The sequence below is a fragment of the Herpailurus yagouaroundi genome, unplaced genomic scaffold (genome assembly GCF_014898765.1).
Source record: "Herpailurus yagouaroundi ecotype Mexico unplaced genomic scaffold, PumYag 202, whole genome shotgun sequence".
In the NCBI taxonomy this organism is placed as follows: Eukaryota; Metazoa; Chordata; class Mammalia; order Carnivora; family Felidae; genus Herpailurus; species Herpailurus yagouaroundi.
The window spans coordinates 8,435,763-8,453,163 of NW_024412433.1; the positions used below are offsets into that span (position 1 = coordinate 8,435,763).

Here is a 17,401-nt window from a genome sequence, read left to right on the forward strand (position 1 = left end):
TCTCTTTTCTGTTCACCGACAGCTCTATCTGTGACAGGTAGCTAGGGCCACAGTGCTCTTCAGGACCGCTGGAAGCAGACTGGCTAACACTCTCATAAACATAGTATCGTAGTATCGACCAAACCACACGGTCATGTGTCATTGCAAAGGCTAAATGCATCAATGGCCCATCTCTCCTTTCTACTTCTCCCCCACCCCCTCATGTGGTACTTACTCCCAAGTACTCCGTGGTCAGAAGCTTCTCGCCTGAGAGCTCTCCAAGCTGGGGCTGGATCAGCTCATCTTTGTCCAGATCGGCTTCCATAGTGTCATGGTCCTCCTGTTTCAAAGGACACACGGGGGTCAGTGCTCTGGATCCCCCTGCTGCACATTCCCAGACAGCTGGGTCCCCAAGTGGGCACCTGCCAACGGAACGAGAAGGCGTCTGCCCAACCACAGCAACTGGTGGGTTTGCATTTCAAACGGCTTCAGGGGCAGTCTGTCCTCTGCTCATAACCTGAACCATGAAGCCAAAAGGGAAAATACCAGCCCACCTCTTTCGGAAGCTGGGCACCTATGGACACCTCCACGGCCACAGGTGTGAAGAGGTTCAATGAGACACTTAACAGTCTCCCTCAGTCACAGCTCTCAGAATTTCTCTGGGAGGTCAAGGGACCATATGAATAGCCAGGCCAGTCCACCAAGAACTATGAAGCACCTTCACAGGCACAGGCCTTCAGCAACTGTAGGTTATAGGCTTGTTGTTCTCAAGCAGTTTACAGTCAATAAGTAAGAAGACTCATCAAAAAGAGAAGAGCTGTTTTGCTTTTGGGAAGATGGAGTGGATATACTTTTCCCTATTCCTCCCACCAAATACGGCCTCAAAACACTGGATGTTAAACATAAAATAAACACAAGAGACCCCGAAAGACAGAGAGAAGGAGGCAGACTGGCTGGGTCCCCAAAGACACAAGGAGCGAAAGGTGCTGAGTTCCCTGGGGTTCCTTGGTTCCTTACAGATTCCACACTCGGGAGCTGAAGAAGCCAGCAGCCCAGCAACGTTTGAGTGGCGAAGACAAAAAAGTCTCCCCAGAGCCTGCTCCTCTGGCTGAAGGACCGGGAAAGGGAGGGCCTAGCAATGACAGAAGTTTTAGAAAATAACCAAACACCACAGAAAATATTGTGGCCCCGTCCCAACCACACCTGCCAGGGCCTTCGGGAGTCCAGGCTTCTGCCCTCACTGGGCTGTCATCAGGCACCCCCACATCCTCAGCTGGGGTGACACGAGTAGGGAGGGGGAATTTCATCCCTCCTGGGCAGTAATGAGGTTCCCCCATCCCCAGGAGAGAGTGGAGACCACGTGGAGAGCCCAGCCTTCCAGCCGACAGTGACGAGCTACCCCCTCTCCATGCTCTGATGCCGTCGGAGGAGGCCTGGTGGAGATTCATGCTTTTACCACTGCCCACATGTTTCTGTGGTGCCAGGGGAGGCTCTGTGGGCAGCACTAATGAGGCACTCCTTCCTGTTCTAGTTAGAGAGATACTAGTCGAGGCTGCGTAGGGATCCGGAACTCCCACCCCTGTCTTGCAGTAACAAGGAGTCTCCTCCCATCCCCTACCACCCCTGGGTGTCAACAGAGGCTGAGTGTAAATCCTGGTCTTCTATTCACACCTGGCGGCAATGAGGAGGAGACTCACCGCCCCCCCCCCCCCCCCCGCCAGAGCAGTATCAGAAGGAGCCAGCTAAAACAGAAGGTTTCAATTAGATCAAAAGTCTTATAATCCTCCAAATATCTGGGCTTAAATAAAAAATCACTCATCATACCGGGAACCAGGAAGCTCTCTCAAACTGAACAAAAAGAGACGATCAATAGATGCCAACATCAAGGTAACGGAGATGCTACTAGAATGATCTGACATAGATTTTAAAGCAGTTATCACAAAAATGCTTCAGTGAGCAATTACATTCTTGAGACAAATGAAAAATTAGGAAGTCTCAAGAACATAGAAAAAGAATAAAATAAACCCAAAGCAAGCACGAGCAAGAAAATAACATAAAGAACAGATATCAATGAAAAGGAAGAGAGAATAACAAGGGAGAAAATGAGTCAAAGAAAAAAGCTGGTTCTTGGAAAAGATTAATAAAATTATCCTGACCAATGTCAGGAATGAAACAGAAGATATTACTACAGATCCGGGAGATATCAAAAGGAAGAGGGATCACTATGAGTAATTCTGCACACATGGGGTTGACAACACAGATAAAAACACAAACTATCACAAGCCTCTCAATATGAAATTTTGATATAATTTTAAGATAACTTGAAAAGTCCTATTACTACTAAGGAAATTCCTTCATAGTTTAAAAATTCCCCTGAAAGAAATCTCTAGGCCTACATGGTCTCACTGGAGAATTCTATCAAACTTTTAAAAAAATACCACCAATTCTATATGTTTTCAAGAAAACAAAACAGGAAGGAATACTTCTTATTTCATTTCATGAAGGTTTTGTGTTACCAAAGCCAGAGAAAGCCAGTACCATAAAAAGAAAAATATAAACCAAAGTCCTTCATGAATAAAAATGCAAAAATCCTTAACAACCAAGCTAAGAGAAAGGTAAAAAAAATCCTCAGCAAAATCTTAACAAACAGAATGGAGCAACAGATCAATTATGTTAAAAGAATTATACGCCATGACCAAGTGCAATTTGTTCCAGCAGTGCGAGTCCGGTTCAATATTTAAAATTTAAACATTGTAATCCATAATATTGAGGGGTTTGTGAAGAAAAAAAATCATATGATCATAGTAATGGATGGAAAAAACACATGAAAAAACTCAACATGACAAAAATTCTCAGAAAAATAGGAAAAGAGGAGTACTCGATAAATAATGTATAGCTGACATTACACTTAATGATCAAAGACTGGAGGCTTTCCCCCTTAAGACTGGGGACAAGGCAAGGATTCCTGCTTCTATTCATTCTTATTCATTCTTAGTGCTAGAAGTTCTAGCCAGAGCAATAAGGCAAGAAAAAAAAAAAAAAAGGAAATAAAAAGCATATAGATCAGAGAGGAAGAAACAGAACTGCCTCTATTTGCCCCTCCCCTGCTCACTCACTCTCTCTCAAAATAAATAAATGAACATTAAAAAAAAAACAACAAAACTGTCTCTACTTGGAGATGCCATGATTGTCTATGTAGAAAATCCCAAGGAATCAACCCCTCAAAAATCCTAGAACTAATAAGTGAGTTCAGCAAGGTCACAGGATACAAGATAAATATATGAAAATCAATTTCTATATACTAGTGATGAACTTAAAACACTGAAATTAAAGATACAGTATCATTTATAATTCACACAAAATAAAAATTCTTAGGTGTAAATCCAGCAAAACATGTATAGGACTTGTAGGCTGAGAATTATAAAGTGCTAATGAAAGAAACTGAAGATCTAAATAAATGGAAAGACCTACCTTGTTCACGAACTGAAAGACTCAACATAGTTGTTAGTTCTGCCCAAATTGGTACATAAATTTAATGTAATTTCTATCAAAATCCCAGAAGGATTTTTCTGCAGATATATACAAAATTATTCTAAAATTTATATGGAAAGGGCAAAGGGACTAGAACAGCTAAGACAATTTTGAAAAATAAGAATAAGGTGGGAAGAATCAGTATACCCAGTGTCAAGACTTCTATAGGTACAGGTTTCAAGACTATGCGGTAGAGGGACAGACATAGAGATCAACAGACCAGAATAGAGAACCTTAAAACAGATGTACACAAACATGTACAACTGATTTTTTGAAAATATTTATTTATTTTTGAGAGAGAGAGCGCGAACAGGAGAGGGGCAGGGAGAGAGGGAGACAGAGAATCTCAAGCAGGCTCCGCAGAGCCGGACGCAGGGCTCAAACTCACGAACCATGAGATCACAGCCTGAGCCAAAATCAAGAGTCAGGAGCTTAACTGACTGAGCCACCCGGGCACCCCTGCCCAACTGATTTTTGACAAAGGTGTAAAAGCAGTTCAATGGAGGAAGGACTGCCTTTCCAATAAATAGCACTGGAACAACTAGACATGCATAGGAAAAAAATGGACCTGAATCGAACTCTCGTGACTTATCTAAAAATTATTTTTAAATGGATCATGGACTTAAATGTAATACTATCCAATTGTTAGAAAAAAATAGAAGGAAGTCTTAAAGATCCATGAGGCAAAGAGTTCTGGTACCTGACACCAAAAGCACATTCCATAAAAGGAAACATTTGATCAACTGGGTTTAATTGAAAATTAAAAAATCTTTTGCTGCAAGACCCTGCGAAGTGAATAAAAAGCTACAGACTGGGAGAAGAGATTTGGAAACCACATATCTGATAAAGGACTAGTATCTGATTATAGAACATACCAGAAACTCCCAACACTCAACAGGAAAAACCCAAACAATCCAATTAGAAAATGGGCAAAAGACATGAAGAGACCAAAGAGGATCTATGGGTGGCAGATAAGCACCTACAAATATTCAACATCATTAGGCATCAGGAAAATGTAAATTAAAACCTCAATGAGATGGCACTCTTCATCTGTCAGAATGGCTAACATGAGAAATGCTGGTGAGGGGGTGCCTGGGCGGCTCAGTCGGTTAAGCTTCTGACTCTTAATTTCGGCTCAGGTCATGATCTCATGGTTTATGGGTTGGATCTCCGCTTCTGGCTCTGCACTAAGAGCGTGGAGCCTGCTTGGGACTCTCTCTCCCTCTCTCCGCCCCTCCCCTGCTCTCTTTCTCTCTCGAAATAAATAAATGTATTAAAAAAAAAAATGCTGGAGAGGATGCAGAGAAACTGGATCCCTCATACACTGCTGGTGGGAACACAAACTTGTCCAGCCACTCTGGGAAGATCCGGCAGTCTCTTTCAAAGCTAAACACACAACTACATATGACCAAGCAATTACACTCTCGGGCATTTATCCCAGAGAAAGGGAAACTCATGGTCATACAATACTCTACATGAATGCGCGTAACAGCTTTCTTGTAATAACTCAAAACAGAATGACAGATGTCCCCATAGGAGGACGATGAGACAAACCGCAGCACACCCACACCAGGAATTACTGACACACACAAACCTGGATGACTCTCCAGTGAGCTATGTCGTGTGAAACAAACCAGTCCTCGTGGTTATAAACTATATGATTCCGTCTACGTGACATTCTTGAAATGACAAAACTGTGGGACTGGAGAACAGATTACTGGTTGCCAGGGGTCATGGAGGACAGGGGGTGGGAAGGAAGTAGGGGTGGCTGTAAAAGGGACCTTGGTGGTCATGGAGATCCTCTGGGTCTTGAGTGTCTCAGTGGTAAAATCCTGGCTGTGGTGATATACTATGGTTTTGCCAGATGTTACCACTGGATGGAACTGGGTAGTGGGGGGACCAGCAATGAGATCAACCCAAAACAGATCAGACCTTCACCTGGCAGGGACTAAGGAAGGAATGTGTCTATGAAGGGGGCTGGGTGGCGATGGAAGTGAGAAAAGGGAGGATGGGACCCTGAGGAAGCTGGCAGTCAAGTGCTGGTCCAGCCTTGGGGCGTAGGGATGCCCCAGGCCTGGTGACAACGGTCCCTGAGATCATCTCTAATCAATCCTTCCCCCGATTCCTTGCCCACTCAACAACCTGTAAGTTGGCTCCTCTGAACTTGCCAAAAAGAAGAAAGAGCTCCATTCTGCAAACATGTGTGGCCGGTCCTTATTTTCAAACCAATATCTGGTCATTCTGGGTGCCCTGGTCTCTTGTGAATTTGATTTATCTGAGTCAGGTTTCAAGGGATCTGAGGGCTCACCTTCCAGTGAGGGCAGCCTCCAGGCAGGGCTGTTGCTGGGGGGATAGGCCATCTCTCTCAGTTCTCTTTAGCACACAGATGGACAGGGCCATCTGCCATCACTAGATAACGTCACCTAGGGCAGGCTGTCTTAAGAAAAGGGGGTTTGACTTATTCTAGGTGGTCCCTAATGGCACAGAGCCTTCTCTAACAATCAGCATTGTCTTACTTGTGGCCTGGGCAGCTGAGCAGACACTCCCCCGCCAGCTTACATGCGACAGCATCTCTGCGATGCCCTCGTACCACAGCACCATTGAAGAACCCACCTTGCATTTATTTCCATGGCACTTCACATCTGAAGCTCTCACAGTGACTCTGTCTGGATTACTTTTACTACACCTATTGTGTCTAGTGTGGACCCTGAGCCTGAGAGAAGTGACCAGTCCGCAGTGACAGGCTGGCCTGGAGGCCAGGAGTCTCAACTTTAAGCTGGGGGCAGCCCCTTTCTGCCCAGATCTTTGGGTCTCCGCCCCCTGGGGCCCTGCAGAGAAGCCTGTTTCTGAGGAAGCTGAGGCTGGATTGCCCGGGTCTTCTGAGGCCCGAGGGTCCCCACGCCTGGCTGAAAGAGAGCTCAACGGGGCAGAGAGCGAAGGGCAGGGCGCAGCGGCATTCCGGAGCCCTCGGTCCCATCCTTCTCCTTCCTGTCCCGTCTAATCCCAAACAGAAAGTGCACTCCTGTCCTCCCTAGAACCACCACCTTCAAGAGCAACCTCACCCCCAGTCCCGACTCCTCTCCATGGGGCAACTGCCTTCTCCTCCTGCTGCCTCGCCTGAGTCGGCACCTCGGCCCAGCGCTAGTACACCCACTATCCTGAAATTTCTCTCGGCGTCCTTAAAGGAAATGCTATCTGTGAGGCCCTGCCTGAGGTCAGCTCTGGGACAGCGAGGTGAGAGTTACAGTGCCGCCGTGGCTTAGAGTTTGGTTTACTAAAATGCCAACATCTTAGCGATCGAACAGTGTGTACATTACAGGATTATTTCAGGAAAATGGCCCTGTGGTCAGGGTCGAGTGGCAGGGAGCTCCGGGCAGTGGAGTAGTATTTCATCCCGTTTCCAGGGACCGAAGCCTTGCAGGCACTGGGTGGAAGAGGTCATATGAATCACAGTTTCACGGAGGTATGGGTGATACACCGCTCCCCTGCCAGGGCGGAATATGAAATGTTAGGAAACAACACAAACGTCCACATTCCATTTCGATGAAAAATCAGTGGTCGATGGCTAACCTCAGCCCGTGCAAGCAAGGGTGTTTCTTTCCCCTGGACAAGTACCTATGTAAGACACTCCCTTGCAAATCAACCTGCGTGCGCCACGCGCACACACACACACACACACACACACACACAAGCACACACACTCTCAGCACAAGTTAAACTTGCTAGTAAGAGAGTCACCGAAGGGTGCCTGGGTGGCTCAGTCGGTGGAGCGTCCGACTTCAGCCCAGGTCATGATCTCACAGTTCATGAGTTCGAGCCCTGCATCAGGCTCTGTGCTGACAGCATGGAGCCTGGAGTCTGGAGCCTGTTTCAGATTCTGTGTCTCCCCCTCTCTCTGACCCTCCTCAGCTCATGCTCGCACACTGTCTCTGTCAAAAATAAATTTAAAAAACTTAAAAAAAATACATTGAAATATGTATTCAATTTTCTTTTTTTAGTTAAAACAAGTTGAAGCTGGGCTATTATTTTTTTTCATCACAACTACTTTATAGTTAAATTCATTGACAACTGATAGGCCCTCCCCAATCTCTAGAAACACAGGGCAATTTCTGCATTTGGTCTCTAATATATAAAACCGTTCAATGGAAGTTAACTCGAACCACAGTGTGATACGTGAGTGCAGGGCCAGAGAGAGAACCTGGGCTCCAGAGTCGGCCTGGAGAATTTGCTTCCTCTGGTGCATGTGGTAGGGAAGCACCAAGAATATTAGGTTAGTATAAAATGCACAAAGGCAGGAAAACGGACATGGCAATCATGACTAAATTGATAGTTCTTGGTTAAGAAAGCGTACTGAGGCTGTGAATTCGTAAAGACACGATTCTTGTCGGCGTGTCTCAGTTTCTCCATTCGTCAGATGAGATCATCTGGCTGCCTCCCTGAAAATCACGACTTACAGACTGAGGACATTTCTTAAGTTCTCCGGTTTTGAAAAGCCATGTACTGTACAGATAGAGACAAGTAACAGCCCTGGTTTTCCTAAGAAACACTACCATCAGTGAAAAGGAAGCAGAGGCACGTTAGGACTTCTGAAATGTAAAGAGCGCACGTAAAATGAGCTGTACCAGTTGGGTTGGAAAATGCAAGTTAACAAAGAGAAGCAAGAGCTTAATTCAGTGCTATTCAATCCGTTTGTGGCAGCACTTGGGAAACTATGTGCAGAGGGAGATTTGGGGAGGCAGAGGGAAGCACTGGATGCGGTGGGAAATGTAAGCAGAGAGCCTACCAGAAACGATGCTTGCTGATAGCGGGGCCCTTGCTCTACTTTCTCAGTGGGTGCCAAGCAGATTGAAACCACTGAGGATGTCTAAGCACTTTCTGCAACGGACAAACCCGGGAGACGTTCCGTGATAATTAGAGTGTATGTGGTCTACCGGGGAGGGAAGCAACTCCTTTCCATTAGCTTCCCCCAGTTTAGATGGGAAGAATTTTATTCTCCGCGATCCGGCGCGAGGGGCTGAGGGTGGCGGCGCCCCGGGGCCGGAAGGCACCCCGTGAAAACGGCACCAGCCGCGCTGCTAACTTTCCCCAGCTGCTTGTGAATTCCAAATTAAACATATTTTGAAATCTACTTTGCGAAGCAAGGAGCTGATGGATAAGGAAATGCTTCAAGAATAGATGCCTCATGAGGATGGGTTTTAAATACCATTGTTGGGAGGAATTTTACTAAAATTACTGGTCTTTATGTACTTGAGCGGAATGCATCAGATTACTAAAGGTGCAGATCAGGGATAACTGATTACTTCCAGAAATGAAGAATGCCTCATAAAAAAGGCACTTGAGCTGAGATGAATTTAGATGTTCTAATACGAAGCTTCCCCGTAGCAGCTTGGTGATCTTATGACACTACCAGATTCTTAACTGGAGGCTTTAGATACATAATACTCCAGACAAACCAGATTCTGAGCAACTGGCCTGAAAACAAAACTAAGGTGGACCACTAAATGCATTTGAAAACTCAGATTCTTCCAGATATAATGCGGAGAGCAGAATGTATTCAAGTGGTTTTACGTATGACAAGTGAAAGTATCAAGTGTGTTTTCCACTTGAAATAATTACAAGACTTCTACCAGCAGTTTAAATTTGAGACACCTTCTCAGAACACTGAATTGCAAATCTCATTCTTTGTGAAAATAAGGGAAAATCACTCCACGTGGGAGAGAAAGGGTGGATCGAGGTGAGCTGGCGGGCAGTATAATGAACATATTTTCCCCAACGCCATGGATCCTTCCCATTTCTGCAGCTCTGAGTGTGTGCCCGGGACTGTGGATGCAGGTGGGCCCTGGATCCTGGAGGACTCATCGTGATGTTGAGAAGTTGTTCTAGAAGCAACTTCCTCATTCACAGAATGAACGCATCCCGGGGTGCAGACAGCTGGTCTAACCACTAGCTCAGTTCACAAGTGACCACATGATAGAAACCAGAGAAAACCCAACACCCTTTACTTCCCTGATTCATGTATATACATATACATATACATATACATATACATATACATATACATATATATATATATTTTTTGAAGTTTATTTATTTTGAGAGAGGGAGGGGGGGAACAGACAGAAAGAATCCCAAGCAGGCTCTGCATTGTTAGCACAGAGCCCAATGTGGAGCTTGATCTCCCAAGCGAGATCATGACCTGAGCCGAAACCAAGAATCGGATGCTCAACCCACTGAGCCACCAGGTGCCCCTCCCTGATTCTTTTAATCCATTGCTTTAGCTGCTCAAGTTGCTTGCTTAAACTTTCTCTGAAGTCTAAGTGAAAATAGCAAGAAACACGGAGAAGGGGGCATAGCTGCTCTGTGAAAAGGGAGCTTATTACAATACGTAGCACACAGCATCGGAAGAGACTGGGAGGCTTCGCAGGCATGGAAGTCAAAGACAGGAGCCGACAGCACAGCAGGGTCCAGAGACCATGCCTTATACAGACAAGTGGACTCGGGCAACCCGAATCGTAGTTCCTTCTGAACAGGGGTTCCATGAGTATGCTCAGGAGGTGGGGGGCTCAGGGGAGCAACAGACCCTGGGACCAAGCCTGGGTGTGCCCCCGAATGGGAGTGAGCAGGGGTAGGGCTCAGCAACAAGACACCCCCACCCCAGAAGTGAAAACCACGCCCCTGACATAATGAAGATATTTTCTCATGTGTCAGCAAGAATGTCATAAGGAAAAACTATTATTCAAGAAACCACACATGTTCTGAACATTTAGATGAACCTCAAAGTCCTCGTAGGATCTAGACGAAGGAGATTTGAAAAGTAAGACTCCGTCAGTGTTTCTCAAGTGCCCAGGGTGGGGTGGGGACAGAGGGCAAGGTAGGAATCTGAACTCATTCCATTTTTCAGGAAAAACCTCCCAGGCCCGCTGTTACTGGAAGTCTGCACTGGCAACAGGCTCCTTCCCCTGTCTACCCACCGAGGGGGCCCAACTTCTCTCCTCCTTGCTCTCCACCCCCAGCTCCACCCGGGGCCACCCATTCAGTGGCCTCAGTTCTAGCTCTGGCCGGGCTACATGTGAGGAGCCCCGGCCCTGGAAGATTCTGGACCGCTCCAATCCGGCCTGCCTCTGGATTACGATGTTAATGTTAAAACCAGCTAACACGCATCGAGTCTCTGCTAGCGTCTTGCTGGGATTATGTCATTGGATCCTTGCAACCACCTGATGAAATGGGTATTTATATTCCTACTTTATAGATAAGGACAATGAGCTGTGAGATAAGCTGAGAGAGAGATCATAACCCGACTGAGCCGCCCAGGTGCCCCAAGCCTAGAGAGGTTAACCAACTTGCCCAAGGCCACACAGCTGGTAAGTGGTGGGGCAGGGCTCAAACCCAGGCAGTCTGATTCTTGAACCACTTCCTTCTTATTCAGATTTAGCCAGTCACTGTCCCATAGTCAGTAAGCATCTGTCATTTCCTAGGGCGTCTGGGGGAGTACGGAGAGGCTTCTGTGCCTGGCCCTGCCAGTTCCCTGTCACCTTGGACTTGCAATGAGGATACGGGTAGCACAATGACACGAGACAAGAATCTGACCCAAGACCCCAGTGAGCTGCAACAATAAAGTGACCTGCCAAAGAGCTATCTATCAGGGAGCAAGATGGTGTCCTAGCCTTGGCGTTAACAACCCCCCACCTGCCGCCCCCTGGCTTTTCTGGATTAGATTTACTCTGCATAGCTCCAGAAGGAGGAGCACGAGGATTCTGTCTGGACAGAAAAGAAGAAAAGGACACTATCAGTTTCGTGTGTGTCCATTATGTGCCACAGATTAACTCATTAATCTCACAACAGTTCCATAATGACGATTTATCCTTATTTTTTATAGGTGAAGAAATAAACCTAGTAGTGAAAGAAAAGATAAAGGTAGACTGGGGTCTCATTGAGTAGGGCTTTGAATGCCACTGTTAGCATTTTATTAGGTAATGGGGAACAGAGAAATGGTTTTTTTTTTTAAAGATTTTATTAATTTTTTTAAGTTTATTTATTGAGAGAGAGAGATAAAGAGAGAGAGACAGCACAGTGTGCATGTGTGGGAGAGGCACAGAGAGAGGGGGAGACAGAGAATCTCAAGCAGGTTCCACACTGACAGCAGGGCTTGAACCCACGAACTTGACCACGATCATGACCTGAGCCAATATTAAGAGTCAGACACTTAACCAACTGGGCCACCCAGGTGCCAAGATTTTATTTTTTTAAGATCATCTTTATACTCAACATGGGGCTCAAACTTACAACCCAGAGGTCAAGAGTCACATGCTCCACTGACCAAGCCAGCCAGGCGCCCCCAGAAGTATTTTTTAAAAGGGAGCATGTAAACGTGTAAATGGGTTCAGCCATTCTGGAGAGCAGTGTGGTGGGGTCTGGTGAAGGTGAGACTCTTACACCCTGTGACGCAGCAAGCCGAGGCCCAGGTGCATGCTTCAGAGAAGCATTGGCATGTGTGAAGAAGCTCCTTGCTGCACTGTGGAAAACACAGGAACAACGTGCTGTCTCTCAGAAAAGAATGGATAAAAGCATCCAATGGAATGCCACCCAGCAGTTAAATCGATGAACCAGGGCAGCACGTATTGGGACGGATAAATCTCTTAACACATAACATTACGTGGAAAAAGCAAGTTGGTAAATGATTCATAGAGTACCAAGCCATTTACGTGAAATTAAAACCCGTGAAACAACGGCGTATTTGTTTACGGAAACAGAACAATATTATAAAAGCACAGAATCCTCCGTGGAATTGTATACGCCAACTTCAGGCCAGTGGTTGATTCTTGGGAGAAAGGGAGGGCGGGGTGGGGGTGGGGCCGGATGAAGGGATAGAGCCACAGCTGTCTGTTATATTATTTTCTGTACTTTCTGGAAAGATTAAAATGTTCCCCGATTTGAAATCAAGTGCTCATGTCCCTGCATGCCCCAAGCCCTGCTGTAGGAAGATGGTCTGGCGGCCACATGCAGGCTGGGAAGGAAAGAGACGGGGCTGAGCAATCAGCAAGGCACAGGGATGAGGTTTAAGCAAGGATGTGGACAAGAGGAAATGAACAGGAAGATGAAAGTGACTTTCAGAACGATGAGCTACAGTTTCTGGAAGATGATGACAGAGTATGAGTGAAAAGGAGCAACCACAGGTCACCTCGCAGTTCGAAGAGTCTGGGTGCCTGGACAAGCAGGCGGTTTGCTACCCTCACGGTTTGTCAGCGCTCACATACGACGTAGACCGTCTTACCGACTATGTGTCACATGGGTTAGACCCTGGCTTGAGCGCGGCTCTTGTTTAGGACAGCCAGCAACCGGCCCACTTAGAGAAACCGACTCTCGTACGTGGCGGAGTCAGGACCCAACAAGGGTCCCCGGTTCCAAGACGGGTGATGATTTTTTAAGCCAGAATGCCTCCTCGGCCCAGAACTCAGTGCCTCAAAGCTGAGTCCAAGTGCACGAAAGTCAAGCCCCATCAATGACTTACTGAATTCACTCGGCAGTTTTATTTCTCACTTCGAAGCAGTAAATGGGCACTCTTTGCACTTAATGCAAGAGGAGTGATAATGGGACTTCTCACAAAATATCTTCTAACAGCTTCCTTCCTCTCAGAATAAATTAAGCTTATGTCCTTCTCAAAGCCCGTGGTGATCGGACCACTGCTATCTTCTCTGCCCCAAAGCCCATTCCCTCTCCGTTTCTCCTGGTTCCTAGAACACCCAAGTATGCTTCTATCTCAGGACCTTGACCTCCGCTGTCCCTACGGTCATGGGGCCTGCTCCCTGGTGCCCTTCCACTTGACTGTTCTTCAAGGCACTGTCATGCGACATATTATAGTTCTGGCTGCTCATCTGTTGAAGGTCTGCTTTCTCCCGACGGAGTATCTATTTTGCTCACTGCTGTATCCCCAGGGCCCACAACAGTGCCTGACGGCATCTGGTAACAGGAGCGAGTAGGCCAGGCAACTCCCCTCTACAGAAACCAAGTGCAAAATGTGACAAATTTATTAAAAGCCCTCATTTCAGAACTCTGGAAGATGACCAGTGGCAGACAGCAACCCGAGAAGTGTTTGCTCCCTGGGGAGGCACTCCTGCAGCCCGGCGAGAAAGGCGCATCTATGGTCCACTGGCCTGGGGAGTTCCCATCTATTTCAGGCAGTGAAAACCCACAGCTTTACCAGCTGAAGGTGTGGACTCGGTAACAAGTAACAGAGCAGCCAAGAAGCTAAGGGGGGATATCTCGAAGCAAGGAAGCTGCAGAAAGACTGAGATAATAAAATCTCCATGCATCTCTGACTCACTGCTAAACTACAAATACAGGCAGAAAGCCCCAGGGGCAGCGGGGCAGTGAAAATTAAAAGCTTGGGTGAAGTTACAAATATTCTGCGCTTTTAAATGTGTTCCTCAACCTATACATAGTTCAAGTGGCAGCAGGTGGAAATCCTCCTGACTTCAGGCACATAAACATCATCTCTGACTGGCCGACAGACTATGCAGGGAGCCCTCCAGAGTGGGGACATAATACACGGAGAGGCCACTGGTTGCAGACCACCGGGCAGAGAGATTGCACAGCCAGAGACCAGGCAGGTTAACTGTTTACTAAAACAAGCAAGACAACAATACTCAGGAGAACAAAACATAATCTGCAATCACCAGCACATATTATCTAGAAGGTCTCGTTTTCAGCCAAGGTCATTACTAGACATGGTGAAGAGAGAGAAAAGTGTGGCCAGTTCTCAGGACAAATAAAGTAGCCAAGAGAACTAACTTTGAGTAGGCTCAGATGTTGGACTTTGCGGACAAGGACTCTAAAGCAGCTATCATGAAAACGTTTGAAGAATTAAAGAAAAACATGCCCAAGAGTAAAAAGGCAAATATACTGAAAATGAGTGAAAAAACCCAGAAAATCTTGACTGGGGAATGGACCAAATAGAATCCTAGAACTGAAAATACGGTAACTGAAATGAAAAACGCAGTGGATGGGCTCAGCATCAGATAGGAGACGGCAGAAAAATCCCTTAACTGGAAGATGGACCAATAGAACTATCTGGCTCAAAGAACAGAGAGAAAAGACACTGAAGAAAAATGAAGAAAGCCTCGGGGATCTGTCAGATAATATCACATATTCCACTGTATGTGTAATCGGATTTCCAGAAGGAGAGGAGAGAAAGGGGCAGAGAAAATACTTGAATAAATAATGGCCGAACACTCCCCAAATTTGGCGGAAGGCGATGATTTATGGACCCAAGAAGCTCAGTGGACCCGAACAAGGATACGTGCAAGGAAAAGCACACCTAGACACATCACAATCAAATTGCTGGGAGCCAAAATTGAAAACAAAATCTCAAGGAACAGGGGAAAAAAGAAGTCATCAGGTGGAGGGAAACGATGAAAAGTGACCAGATGAAAAAACAGCCGGCTTTTCCTCCGCGACACTGGAAGGCGGAAGACAAAGCACTGGCATATTCCAAGTGACAGAGAAGAGCCTGTTGGCCAAGAGATCCAGGGAAATGGGCCTTCAAAGATGAAGGTGACATAAAGACAATTCCAGATATTAAAAAACAGAGAATTTGTCGTCCACAGGCCTGAATTACCGGAAACGCTTAAAGGCAGTGCTTCCGGCGAAAGGGAACTAACATGAGACGGTAACTTCACACAGGAGAAAATGAAGAGCTCTGGAAATGGTAAACATGTGGGTGGAGACACAGATACATTCTTTCCCCGTATTTCTTTCAAAGACGTATGACTATTTAAAGCGAAGAGTTACAACACAGGGTCAATAATAAATATAGATGTAGTATATATGGCAACAGAGCACAAAAGAGGAACAGAAATGGAGCCATACTAGTGCGAATTCTCCTCTTTTACCAGAAACAGATCAGTATTGACCAGAAGTCAACTGTGATAAGTAACATATGCACACTGCAATTCCTAGAACCAACTTAAAAGGAAAAAGGCAAATGCAGCCGAAAAGCCAAGAGAGTCATTAAAATGGTATACTAAGAAATACCTGTTTTAAAAAAATTTTTTTTAATGTTTATTTATTTTTGAGAGTGAGAGAGACAGAGCATGACCAGGGGAGGGGCAGAGAGAGGGGAGACCCGGAATCCGAAGCAGGCTCCAGGCTCTGAGCTGTCAGCACAGAGTCTGACGCGGGGCTGGAACCCACGAACCATGAGATCATGACCTGAGCCGAAGTCAGACGCTCAACCGAGCCACCCAGGTGCCCCCCAAATATTTGTTTAGTACAAAAGGCAATGCAGGGGCGCCTGGGTGGCTCAGTTGGTTAAGCGTCCGACTTCAGCTCAGGTCATGATCTGATAGTCTGTGAGTTCAAGCCCCGCATCAGGCTCTGTGCTGATGGCTCAGAGCCTGGAGCCTGCTTCAGATTCTGTGTCTCCCTCTCTCTCTGCCCCTTCCCCGCTCATGCTCTGTCTCTCTCTGTCTCAAAAATAAATAAAAACATTAGAAAAAATTAAAAAAAAAAGGCAATGCATGTAAAGAAAGTGAGAACAGAGGAATAAAAGGATGACATAAATAGAAAACTGCAGATAGCAGGATTAAACCCAATTAGATAATTACATGAAATATGAATGAACACTAAACAAATTTATTTAAAAGTTTTTTTTGAAAATGAACAAAGTTGGAGGACTCATATTTCAAAACCTACTATAAAGCCCCAGCAACTAAAATCATGTGGTACCAGCAACAGAGACAGACATATACATCAAGCCAACAGAAACGGGAGTCCAGAAATAAATGCTTACATTTATGCCAATCAATTCTTTTTTACAGAGGTACAATTTTGACAAAGTAATTCAATGGGTCAAAGCATAGTCTTTTCAACAAATGGTACTGGGCCAACTGAGTACTCATGGGCAAAAAGAGAAATTTAGATCTTTACCTCACACCAAACATAACAATGAACCAAGAACGGTCCTGGGTCTAAATGTACGAGCTAGGGGTGCCTGGGTGGCTCAGTCGGTTAGGCGGCCGACTTCGGCTCAGGTCATGATCTCACGGTCTGTGAGTTTGAGCCCCGCGTCGGGCTCTGTGCTGACAGCTCAGAGCCTGGAGCCTGTTTCGGATTCTGTGTCTCCCTCTCTCTGACCCTCCCCCATTCATGCTCTGTCTCAAAAATAAATAAACGTTAAAAAAAAATTAAAAAAAAAATAAATGTACGAGCTAAAGTTACAAAACTCTTAGAGGGAAACACAGGAGAAAATCTTTGCAGTGTTGGTTTAGGCCAATGGTTTTCACCTAGGTGTGATCTTGTTCCCTCCCAGGGGACATTTAGCAATGTCTGGAAACATTCTTGGTTGTCATAACTCTGGAGTGGGGTAGATAATACTGGCATCCAAGGGGTAGAGGCCAGGGATGCTGTGAAATGTCCCATATAACACAGGACGGTCTCCACAACAAAGCTACCTCTCCCTATGTCAATAGTACCAAGGTTGATAAACTCTGGGTAGGGCAGAGGCCCTAGATGCAACCATAAAAGTACAGACCATAAAAAATATATATATTTATATATATATATATATATATATAAATTCAGCTTTATTAAGATAAAAAGACAAGACAGGACACCAGTCTTAACAGAACACTGTATGTTAACAATACTGGAATTAAAATAAAAAACTTTTTTTTTTTTTTAATTAAAAAAAAATTTTTTTTTCAACGTTTATTTATTTTTGGGACAGAGAGAGACAGAGCATGAACGGGGGAGGGGCAGAGAGAGAGGGAGACACAGAATCGGAAACAGGCTCCAGGCTCTGAGCCATCAGCCCAGAGCCTGACGCGGGGCTCGAACTCACGGACCGCGAGATCGTGACCTGGTTGAAGTCGGACGCTTAACCGACTGCGCCACC

The 17,401-nt window shown here is 45.8% G+C and overlaps 1 protein-coding gene across 8 annotated transcripts in view; it reads right to left on the minus strand.

Annotated features, from left to right (window-relative positions):
* The window catches only part of ARMC9 (armadillo repeat containing 9), a 150,287-nt gene that overhangs the window by 32,152 nt on the left and 100,734 nt on the right, over positions 1 to 17,401 (minus strand). For all 8 annotated transcript variants that reach the window (XM_040450727.1, XM_040450725.1, XM_040450726.1 and 5 more), the window contains one exon: positions 215 to 319. In XM_040450727.1, the coding sequence (XP_040306661.1) occupies positions 215 to 319 (105 nt within the window). The remainder of the gene's footprint in view (positions 1 to 214; positions 320 to 17,401) is intronic.